This window comes from Myotis myotis, unplaced genomic scaffold (assembly GCF_014108235.1).
Source record: "Myotis myotis isolate mMyoMyo1 unplaced genomic scaffold, mMyoMyo1.p scaffold_m19_p_13, whole genome shotgun sequence".
NCBI classification, from domain to species: domain Eukaryota; kingdom Metazoa; phylum Chordata; class Mammalia; order Chiroptera; family Vespertilionidae; genus Myotis; species Myotis myotis.
This window is the reverse complement of record NW_023416317.1, coordinates 28,917,947-28,929,891: the sequence shown is the minus strand read 5'-3', so window position 1 is coordinate 28,929,891 and position 11,945 is coordinate 28,917,947. Positions and strand designations below refer to the sequence as shown.

Sequence of the window (11,945 nt, the reverse complement as noted above, 5' to 3'; positions counted from 1 at the left end):
CAGGTGTGCCTGGCGCTCACACTCACCGCAGAGCTGCAGCCGGCTGCGCGCAGAAGCTCTTGGAAACCCGCACTGGGAACTTGGCTCGGATCCTCCCCGAATCCCGGAGGGGCGTCCAGCGGGCGCCCAGCTCCTCCGCCCGCCACGACGCAGGCCACTTTCTGGGTCTCTTCCGAAAACCCACAGGGTGCGACCCACGTGGCAAGGTCCCCTGTTCCACTCCACCGCCCAGCCACGTTCTGAAAGCCAAGGTCTGCACACCTTCCTCTACTCGCCGGGCTGTCGGGCTGTCGTTCAGTCCCGAAGGCCTCGGAGCAGAGACCTGTCCACTAGAGAGGAGCGGGTGGTGGCTGAGGGCGGCGGAGCGTTGATGCCAGGCAGGTGGCTGCGGGCCTGGTAGCCGGGATTGGCGCACTTGGCGCTACCAGGCTGCATCTGGGGGTCTGTCTCCGAAGCTACGAGGTCGGGAAAGGCCTGTTGGAAAAGTTTAAGCCTGAGCAGAAGGAAACTACCCAGCGTCTTCTCTGCGCTCAGAGTGGTGCTGCCACTGGGCACTGGACGACGAATAGCGCGCAGCGACCACCTTAGAGGAGCTCGCAGTCTGGTGGCCTGCACGGGCTGCGACGCGGCTCCACGAGAGGCTGGGAAGAGGACATGCAAGCAGAAGTTGTGCGAGTGAGAACCTAAAAGTGGTCTCACCCAGCGCAGGTGAAGCCTTTAGGAGACCTGAGGCACGCACAGGTGTTGGGCGGGAGCGCGCTGCCAAGGCCCAGAAGCGAAAGCCAGGTGCGCGCACCTAGAGGGGCGCTGGAGAGAGTGGGCGGGGCGAGAAGTCCGTGGGGTGGTGACCTTCGAGGTCGTGACCGCTCAACTTCTATTGGAAACACGTGGGTTCCCCGACCAGCCTTGCGTAAAGGCGCGCGCACTGGGGCTGTGCGCGAATTCTGCAGGCGAACTCGGAAGCGGAAAGGCCTTATCCCAGGGCCACCCAGCCCTGCAGGGTAGCCTACTGGCCAAAGGCCCTAGCTTCCTACTGTTGATGAAGTAAGAAGCGCGCGTAGGCGACCTCTGTCCTAAGGCTTGTTCCAGCGGTGACCAAAGCTGTTGCTTCCCACCAGGGGTCTCCTCTTTAGGACATCCACCTCGCTGCCTAAGGCCTGTCTGGGAGGCAGAGCTCAGAGGGATGCGCAGCGGCAAAGACGATAGAGGTCTGGGCTGCAAACAGCACCAGGTCAGGCCCCGGGATCATGGCAACACCTGTGTGGGGCCCAGCTCTACGGAGTCCTGAATAAACCTCAAACAGCACTGTGTAAGGGGTGTGTGCGGCTGCGCTGTTCACCTAGGAGACGTCTCCCAGAGCTGAGTTCAAGTCTCAAGGTCAAGAAGTGCAGGGGGATGGTGGCGCCGGTCAGGGTCGGTGCAGCCTGACCCAGGCACCCTGGGGCTCCGAACCCTGGGAAGTCAGGCAATGCCAGGCTCAAAAACTGCCACCCCACCATTTCAAGCCCTTGGTACCAATCTACTCCAGACTTTTGGATTGAGAACTAGGGCTGAGCGAGCGAGAACCCGCCCAGGCAGTAGGAGGGGCAGAATTGAGGGACTGAAAGAGAGCAGCCTCGGGGCAATCGCAGAGTTGGCCTGGAAGCTGAGAAGAGAGAAAAGGTCACAGCGGTTCTCAACCTGTGGGTCGCGACCCCTTTGGCGGTCGAACGACCCTTTCACAGGGGTCGCCTAAGACCATCCTGCATATCAGATATTTACATTATGATTCATAACAGTAGCAAAATTACAGTTATGAAGTAGCAACGAAAATAATTTTATGGTTGAGTCACAACATGAGGAACTGTATTTAAAGGGCCAGAAGGTTGAGAACCACTGGCTAAGACCCTGTGCCAGATCCCCTCCTTGAGCAGTTTCCAAGAGGTTGGTTTGCATGAACCCAAATCTCTGTGTGTGGGTTTAGTGTTCCCTGAGTGTTCTGATGCGACAGTTTGGTGGATCCCCGCCGGATGCTGGACCTCCACAGATAGGAGTATTTCTGTCATTCCTTTCCAAAATCCTCTAGACCTGCAGGCTCTGAAAGCAGGGCTTGGTCTGCAGATTAGTCCCACCTGAGTAAGGGTTGCCTTAGCCTCTTGGAAACCCTCCTGGAACTGGGCTGAAAAGTGCTTCTACTCCCTGATACCCCACGCTAGATCAAATTTGCAGAGGAAACAGGGGTGGAGGCCAGGGCTGGAACTGAGTGCAATGTAAAGACCCTGTGCCTGCTGGCCAGTCCACGCAGAGGTGTATGGTCAAGGAGATCAGGGTTCCATCAGAGCCCTCGTGAGTCAAACCAGTCATGGCAATTAGCCTTTCTGTGCAGTTTATCGCGTGGCTGATTTCGATGGCTCCAGAGTTCTCCTTGAGAGTTCTGCGTTTTACTGCAGCACCAGCAAATCCGAAGTGGTGCAGTGTGGGGTAGAACAAAATCAGGATTTTCAAATCCTGTACACCCGTCATCACCACGTCCCACTGGAGTCACATTTTGTAAATCACTTGGCCTTTCTCAACCTGTTTCCTAATCTGTAAAATGGGCATAATCTGAAGAGCAAGCTAAGGATAAGAAATGCCACCCGTCTGTGTAACTGTAGGAAGAAGAAGCAAAGTCTTCTTCAAACTTGACAGCTATATACTAAAGAAAGACCCTCTCTCCCCTCCTCCTAGTTCTCTGCCTGGTTCTCCCCCACCTCCTACCCCTCCAAGCCCGCGGAGCTGTGCACATTTCTGGTCGGTCCTCCCGAGAGAGGCCGATGCAAAAGCCAATAAGCCTGGAACACGCGCAGGTCCTGCTGGGCCTGGGACAATGGTTTCCATTTAATAAATATTTCCCCCAAGGGCATTTCACATCGGGCAGGCAATTATTCAAAGGAAACAGGCGCGCAGGTCTGCTCTGCAGGTTATTTCGTCCTCTTTACCCGAAAATGCTCATCTGACTGCCAGAAACGAGTTTCGCGTGCTCGCTGGGTGGGCAGAGGCGCCCAGGGACAAACCGACCCTGAGTGCGGATGCCGCCTGGGACTCGGCGCTAGCGCCGCTGCAGAAGGGGCAACGGGCAAGCCCCACCCCCGGCTGGGCGCCTGCTGGCCTTCAGGCTGCCTTTCGGGGTGGGCAGATGTGGAGGGAAAGTTGGAGGATTAAAAAACACTCAATAATAATAAGGTAAGCAGGAATCGTGATGGAAATCCCATTCCCGCCCCCTCCAAGAAAGTGAAGAGCAGATCGCGGCTCTTCGGGGCTCACCAACCAGGCTCTGAAACCTCTGCACTGCGGGACTCGAGGCCTTCCGGCATCATCGGGGAGCGCACCGCCCAGCTCACCCGGGGCCCGGGGCTTCGCCGGGCGCCTCCGGCGGGGGCAGGGGTGGAGGCGGCGCCTCGGGGGCACCCCGTGAGAACGCAGCCCAAGGACGGCCGAGGATATGGCGCGAAAAGTTTATTTCGCTTTGAAACCTGAGTTTGATAGATTCTTTTTCTCTTCCAAGGATCTTTGACAAGGGGGAGGGGGGGGTAGAGTGCTGTCCTTGCATTTCGTGACAAGGCTGTCCTATTTATCAACCTGCGCTCTCGGCTCGTTCCCTTTGCTGCCCCTTCCCAGGGTCTTTGTATTCGAAGCCTTAATTCTCCTTTGCAAACCGGGAAAGAAAACAGATATAAAGAGTTTAATTTGTCGAAAGCGCCAGAAACAATGCGGAATCCAAGTCGCGAGCTGGCCGCTGTCTGCTCCTCCCCATCTCGGTCTCTCCCTCGCACCTCTCCCCGCCCCCTCCAGTCGCGCCCCCTCGAGCCTCGGCTGGCGCGGTGGCAGGTGCGCCCCTCGCCTTCTCTGCCGCTGATTGGCGCCCAGGTTGGGGAGTCGCCGCCCCGCGCTTATGTCAGAGTGCGCGCTGTCCCGGCCCACCTCGCCTTTGAACTTCGCCGCTTTTGGCTGGCGTTCACCAGCCTCCCCGCAGTCTCAGCCAGGTGCTGCGCTAGGCGAAGCAGCTCCGGGAAAGCCACGGGAGGGAGGAGGGCGCCTCGGCCGTAGACCCAGGAGAGAAGAGAGCCAGAGAAGGCGAAGGTGGAGAGGGGGAGAAGGAGGAGCTTCCTGCCCTCGCCAACAAATTACCTGGCCCCTAAATCGCAGAGACTACGGTACTTGGACCCCGGCGAGTGTCGGGGGCATCCTGGCCCGCCACCCTCTCCTCCCCCGCCCTTCCTGTCCCCACTCGCCCCCCCGGGGCCTGCCTGGGTGCGAGACTGGCATGATCAGCTGAACTTTGCGGGGTTACCGCTTCTTTCTGGCTTCCCCTCGGCGGTGCGGAGGCGAGGGGAGCGCAGAGTCCCGGCTCAGGACGGACAGACAGGCAGACAGGCAACCGCGCCCAGTTCGCCTGCAGAGCCCCTGCACTCCCCGCCCCCACCCGCCTAGCCTCCGGGACCATGTCTAAACCTTCAGACCATATCAAGCGACCCATGAACGCCTTCATGGTATGGTCCCGAGGCCAGCGGCGCAAAATGGCCCAGGAAAACCCCAAGATGCACAACTCAGAGATCAGCAAACGCCTCGGCGCCGAATGGAAGCTTCTGTCCGAGGCAGAGAAGCGGCCGTACATCGACGAGGCCAAGAGGCTACGCGCCCAGCACATGAAGGAGCACCCCGACTACAAGTACCGGCCGCGGCGCAAGCCCAAGAACCTGCTCAAGAAGGACAGGTATGTCTTCCCCCTGCCCTACCTGGGCGACACGGACCCGCTCAAGGCGGCCGGCCTGCCCGTGGGGGCCTCCGACGGCCTCCTGAGCGCGCCCGAGAAAGCCCGGGCCTTCTTGCCGCCCGCCTCGGCGCCCTACTCCCTGCTGGACCCTGCGCAGTTTAGCTCGAGCGCCATCCAGAAGATGGGCGAAGTGCCCCACACCTTGGCCACCGGCGCGCTGCCCTACGCGTCCACCCTGGGCTACCAGAACGGCGCCTTCGGCAGCCTCAGCTGCCCCAGCCAGCACACGCACACGCACCCGTCCCCCACCAACCCGGGCTACGTGGTGCCCTGTAACTGTACCGCCTGGTCTGCCTCCACCCTGCAGCCCCCTGTCGCCTACATCCTCTTCCCCGGCATGACCAAGACTGGCATAGACCCTTATTCGTCAGCCCACGCCACAGCCATGTAACCCCCAGCCCGGCCCACCAGACCTGGAGGGTGGCCTGGAATTGGGGTTTGCACCCTGTCATCTGCGCCTAGCCCGGGCCTGCAAAAGCCTTGGGGCCAGCCCTGCCGGCAGCCCCCTACCCTACCCCAGACTCTGCCTCTCTCTTCAGGGGGATGGTAGGGGCGTCCTACCGGACCCAAGACGCAGACAGGTGCCAGAAACTTGTGAACAGTATGACCACCATACAGTTGTCCCTACTCCAACTGTCCCAAATCAAATCTCCAAATGTACCCCCTTTGGACAAAAAAAGTAGGCAGTTTGTTTTATTTATGTCCCCTTCTCTCTCCTCTGATGGGCGTTGGACTCCAGAACTCTCTGATCCTGGTATTATATCTAGAATACGCATTTTTTTTTTCTTTTGCACCCCGAAGAAAAGAGTTAGCTCTGTGTTTTGTCATCAGACACAAGTAGGTGCCATTGGCTCTTCATGTGTGGGGGAAAAGGCTTCAAAGTTTTCAACTACAGAAGGGAAACATTTCTATTTAAAACTCATGCTATGATAGTGTTTGCTTCTTTAAAGGTAATACAAAAGGACCCACATGATTATTTACTTTGTATAAAGCAGTGCTCCTAGAGACCTAAGTTTACTTTTAGACAGAATGTCAGGTTATGAAGTCAGGAAGTAGAAAGTGAACAAAAATTGAAAGAATAAAAACATCCTAAATGGTCGTAAATGTTTTGACGATGTCTTGGAAATGTACCTAGAAGGATTTCATCTCCTTATTCTGTTCATTTGTTGAACAAAGGTGTTTTGAATAAAGACAATCTGTCATTGCAAAAAAAAAAAATAATAACCTTTGATGTGCATACTAGTAAAATCTGAAGTCAGGAGGCCAGGTCCGGGCTGGGAGCTGGTCACTGGGAGGCGGAGAGGGCATAGAGCAACTCTAGCAGTGGCAGCTGGTGGCTGGCCTGCGTTGGCCCAGTGTGGTGGCCTTCAGGCCAGGTGCAAAGGGGACTAAAGTCTATGATTTGTCCGGATCGTATCCACTTTTTGCCTTTAGAGACTGGACAAAGGTATAGCTCCCTAGGACATCACTCCTTCCCTGCATCCTTCACAAAGTGGTCAGACCACTCAAGGAGCAAATGAGCTAAGACAAAGACGGATCCAGACCTCTGATATCTGGGTGCATTTTCCTTTTTTAAACCAAACTCCAAAGGAATGGAGAGAAATTCGAATCTACTGGGAACCAGTTGCGCATGGAGCACCTGCGTCCTGCAGTAGGTGTTTAAGTTAACTGATCAGGGGAAGACTGGTGGGAAATATATATTTAAAGGTGTTTGAAAATCATGCTGCTGGCTCTTCTGGGGATTTGGGACTCTGTACTGGTTCCTAAGTTAAAAAATAAAAGTCTAAGAAATGCCACAGGAGACTTTTTACTAAGACCCCATGGGAGCAAAGGAAAAAGGGAGGCGATAGTGACATGCTTAAAATCATAAAAATCATAACTCATAGCTTCTGTGTTTAACAAACAAGGAAAAGAACTCTTTCTTTCCCCACTGGGTGAATGTTAGCTTGAACATTGCTGTTTTTTGTGGGAGAAAGGACCTTCGGATGCCTTCCAGCACAACTCTTTGGAACTTATTCTCCAAACCAAAGGGTTCTCCTGCCCCTCTCCAGCCCCCCACCCCCACCCCCAAGCACCCATCTTCTGCTGCTCTCATCCCCAAAGCCCTGCTCACGGGTTTTCCGTAGGTCGGGTGCTTTACCCACTGGCTTTGATATGGTGCGGATGGGGGTAGGGGGCATCCTAGTGCCTGTCTGCTTTCTGCTGCGGCTGAGGGATTTGTGCGCTTGGCTCTGCCTTTTCCAAAGGAGCCAAAGGGCTAGAAGTGCACGAGAAACGATGTCAACAGACACCAAAGCCAAACCCACGGATTAGCATATTGTCCGCAAAACAATTAGAAGTGTTTGAGGTGTTATTTGGAGCCTATTCATCCGAGCCCCTTTGTCAAAAGGGGATTTCATTATTAAAAAAAAAAAAAAAAAGTTAGCGGTTGTCCATCTGGCTGAGCTGAATAGTAAAGTGATCCGTGTTGTATATGCTTTTCTCATTAAGCGCTCTTTTGAGACCGATGTTAGAATTAAATGGTATAACACAATTAACATACACGGGCGCTGAATAGGAGGGGACGCCTATAAATAATAGATAGATAAATAAATGAGCGATCAGGCGAAGGTAAACAAAGGCGGGCTGGGGGACCTGTGGGGGCGGGGGGCGGCCGGGCGGGCTGCGCCACGCTTACTTAGCATCACAAAACCCTCTTACAAATCGAGACAATTAGGAAGTGACTTGCCTCTGGTGGCCGTCCGGTCTGGGGGCTCCCGGAGCGGAGGGAAGGCCCCTCCTCCCGCCCCCCAGGAAGCCCAGGAGGCCCCGGGCGGAGGCGCCGCGGTTTTACTGTCTGATGTAACCCCAACTGACAGTGCTGTCAGCCACTCTGAACTCCCTCATAGCTCAGTGTCCCTTAACATCTCCTTAGATGAAGCGTGCCGGGGTCTGGGTGTCTCCCGCAGAGCCCGGAGCTCCAGCGCCCCGGGTGCACAGTGCCCCAGCCCGGGAGGAACCCCGAGCGCTCGGGCCCACGGGGCACCCCACCAACTCCGAGGAGGCAGGCTTAGGCTGGGAAGGGCACCAGGTGGGTCCTAATGGAAAAGGCTTTGGGCAGCGGTGGGAGCTGGAAAACTGAAACCAGGTTCTATCTAGCTCGTGCCCGGCCCAGTCGGAGAGACGTGTGTGTGCCCGCGAATGGGCAACTGAGAGTTCTTTACAGCCAGCTGAGAGCAGGGGACCCAGCGGGGGCCTGGCTTGGGCCGTTTCTGTCTAGCACACCTCGTCCCCTTCCTTCCCAGGCGGGCTTTGTCCGGCTGTCTGTCTTCCTTAGGCCTGGCCCCCGCCTCCGCCCCAAAGGGCAGATCTCAGCCCAGCCTCCCGGGCCCCGGGGACCGGGGGGCCGCAGAGCCTCTGCCGAGGTGCTCGGCCGAGACTCGCCCTAACAAACAGCCCAAATCCTGCTCGTCAAGCCAATGACAGGGGCCTATTACTGACTTTGAAGTCAGGCGCAGACAAAAAGGAATCCCCCGGGGTGTGTGTGCAGGGGGGTGGGGAGTGGGGGGAGCAGTCCCTGTCAAACCTGTTTGCTCACAACTGTCTCTTTCTTTCAAGAAAATCATTAAAGCAAACCTATAGGGAGACGAGCGCCCCGCCCGCCCGGAGTGGAGGAGAGCCGCTTCTCCCCAGCGCGCGACGCGCAGCCCAGAGCAACCGAGAGCCCCCTTCGACGGGCGTGGCGCGGTCGGGAGTCCGCGAACTCGCGGGCGCCGGAGACCCTGCAGGAGGCGACTCCGTCCAACCCTCCGCCCTTTCGCGCGTCCCGCAGCCAGAGGTTCCAGACTTCTGCCTGCAGCCTGCGTCTCCCTGGAGCAGGGGCGGCTTGGAGGGCCCGGACCTCTCGCTTGCGGGTGCGGTTGCTTCAAGCGTACAAGATTTTTTGCCTAAATACGCGCCACGCTTGCCCCGCTCTCCTTTCCTGGATACGTCCTAGGACCAGGAGACCTAACCAACACGTTGCTCAGGGTGGCAGCGGGCAGCGCTGGCGCGGCAGGGGCAGAGTTGTTTGGGTTTTAGTTAAAGGTTTTCTTTCTTCAACCTTGGCAACCGTTGGCTCAGGGGCACTCTGGCCACATCTTCTGGGAGATGCGGTGTCTTGGGCCCCCTTCCGCTCCTGGCCTTTCGTGCAGAGCCTCTGCAGCCTTTCATGCCCTTCCCAGGCTTTGGATCCGACTCCAGAAACCTTTGATTGTCTTCCATTTTCCTGGTTTTTCCATGTAAATGTCAATGTCCTTAGAACTGCTAACTGGATAGAGGGGAGACCAGCAACGTAAACTAAATCTTACTGAGGTGTGAGTGACTGACATCTGAGACCCTTAACATTTGTGTTTTAAACCAGGATCTGGACAACCTCCTGAAGCCTCCAGTCCCCTGCAGCAGGGTGGCATCTCGGTCAGGGCAGACCCGTAGGGACTTGCATTGCATCGCTCTATCTCGGGAAGCGGCTCCTTCTCCGGCAGCTTCTCTGGAGATCTGAGACTGCCAGGGCCTGAGAAACTTGGCAAGCTGCGGTGCCAGCACTGCCCGGGAGGACTCGCCTTTCCTTCGGCTCCTTCCCAGCTCAGGCCTTGTTACCATTGTTCAAGCGGACAATGAATTTCAAATCATTTGAATTTGAATATCACGTAATTCACAAGATTCCTGTTAAGTACGCTCATCTCTTTATTTGCTGAGTGGCCCGTGCGTGTGTATGAGTCTGAGAGAGGGAGAAAGGCAGAGGCAGAAGGGGCCCGTGAGATGTGGGTGCAGGAGATGCCACGGGCCGTGCTTCCCGCCTCCCCGCGGGGCGCGCCCTCCTAGCCTCTGGTCTGGCTTTGGCCTCGGAGACCCGCCCAGACCCAGTTTTGGGAGCGCTACTCGGGCTGGCTTTCCTGGTGCTGTGGGAATGAGCCTTGTCCTGGGACCCGACCCGTTGGCACTGAGCCGCTGCAGAATAATTAAGAAAGTAATGCAAATGGGGGCGAAGTGGGGGTTACTAGAAATCCTAGGGTGTCGACATCACCGGAGACTGGAGGTCGCCCCCGCCTCACCCTGGATGTGCGCTCCGGCGCCCACAGCTCGGTGGTGTCTGCCCTGGCACTGGGGAGGGGACCGATGGCGAGAAGAGCCTCCACACCCCCTCCCTCCCTCCTCGCCCAGCCCCGGGCCCTGAGTCCGGCTGAGCCGTTACCCGCGGACTCCTGGCCAGTCCCTGGGGACAGGTGGTGGGAGCCGGGCTCTCCCGACGCAGGAAGGGCCACGGCCCAGGACATTCTTGGGCGGCCTCCACTGATTCTCCATCCTCTCTCTCAAATCCCAGCGCTGAGTATCCCCGCCGACCCCCAAAAGGCCCCAAGTTTAGTCGGATTTGAGGAAGAGACTAGGTGCCCACGCCCGACAGAGACCGACAGTAGTTCGCAAGTTTTCTTTCCTACAAAGTGAACAAGTTGCGCTACTCTGGCGGCCAGTAATCATCCCAAACTTTTTCATTCTGGGTCGGGAAGAGAAGCCATTCAAATGGGATCCATGCCTGCGGGGCAGGGGTGGAAGGGACCCCAGAAAAACTCAGCCAGCTGACCGGGCTGGGAGCAGGGAGCAAACTGAAGACCAGACCCCGTGGACCCTGCGCTCTAGGGTTGGCCTCCAAGGGACTCCCGTCGGCGCCGCCTGCTAGCTGCTCCCCACTCGAGAGCTCAGCCTCTCCTGGGTGCCTCTGGCCCGGCCGCACCCCCGGGCCCCGAGGCTCTGCGGGCGCTGGAGCCGCGTAGAGGAGGAGGAAAGTGGATGTGAGGCTCGCGCTGGGTGCCGGGGAGAGGCGAGCGCGGCGCACCGGTCTCGCTGGCGGAGAGCGGAGGCCGGGGAGTCCTGAGAGCCGCTCGGCAGCTCCCGACTCCCGGCAGCAGGGCCCAGCCCCCGCGGTTTCCCGGCGCCCCGCCGGGGGGCCGAGGGAGGCGGGAGAGGGGAGGGAGGGAGCCCGCGGCCCGGGCGCTCGCCGCGGTCCCCGTCCGCCCAGCACCCCCGTGGCGCGGCGAGTCAATGGGATTTGCACACTCGAGGTGTAACAGCATTACTGCATTAATTACCATTTCCATTTCACGTCCAGATTGTTTACTTATCTGCGGGAAACATATGTCGGGAGAAGTTCACATTCCGGATTCTGCTCCGCTGCCCAAGGTGCAATTCCGAGGAGGCGGCGAGGGGGAGGGGAGGGCCTCAGATTTTTTATTACACCCTCTAGCCTTATCTGCCGCTGTAAATTATGAGGATCCTCCATTGAGCGGCATATGGAGATTATATACTTTTTTGAATATCGTTTCCCAAAGCCTGCAGATTTTCACTTTGAAATGAAACAATCCTCCGCTGGCTCCCCCGGGGCCGGGAACCGGCTGCGCTTACCCTCCCGGCCCAGGGGACCCTTCCCGTAGGGCCAGGCGCACACCCACGTCCCCAGGGCAGCGCCCAGCGCCCAGCGGAGCTCTCTTTCCCAAGGTGTGAAATAATCTATCGGGCAAAGTCCATCCATCAGAGGTGTCTGAGAGCAAGGCGTTGCCCCTGCTCTGTTTTCAGCACCTCACCCCGGACTTCAGTGCGGTTTGCATTTCTTTGTCATTTTGGATACCCGCATAGACGCGAGCCCACTTCTGCCCTCTTCCTGCGCCGGCAGGTTCCAAACCCGCGGCGAGGGTTGAGGTGCCCACTCCTGCCCACAGCAGCCTGCCTCACCCTCTTGCGCCTCACATCTTCCCAAGCGCCTTGGTCTGGGGACCGCCAATTTTGGCTTCTTTGTTTGTTTGGGGGGCAGAGGAGGTGGTGGGGAAGGTGCCCACGCCGGGGACCGCTTTGCTGTGAGCCCCAAACGGAAACGCTGCGTGGGAAGCCACTGCCTCCCAGCTCCCGGATAAGCAGGACCGGCCCGGGCAGCGCGGACCGAATCCCATCTTTCTTATCTCCCCGAGACTCCTTTCAGCCTGAGATCAGAGAGGGAGGGAAAGGAAGAGAGAATCATTGTTCTTCTTTTTTTAATTTAATATACCAAGCCACCCGTTCAGGTCATTTATATGCTTAATTTAGTGATAAAAGTCCACAAGCAGAATCACAGGATTCTCCCCTCTTTCTATTTCTTCGACCACAT

At 57.5% G+C, this 11,945-nt stretch overlaps 1 protein-coding gene across 1 annotated transcript; it reads left to right on the top strand.

The window, feature by feature from the left end:
* Nucleotides 1-4,460: 4,460 nt before the first annotated feature.
* On the top strand, nt 4,461-5,183 carry SOX14 (SRY-box transcription factor 14). Its single transcript, XM_036331538.1, has one exon. The coding sequence runs from the start codon at nt 4,461-4,463 to the stop codon at nt 5,181-5,183; it is 723 nt and encodes a 240-aa protein (XP_036187431.1).
* Nucleotides 5,184-11,945: the final 6,762 nt, after the last annotated feature.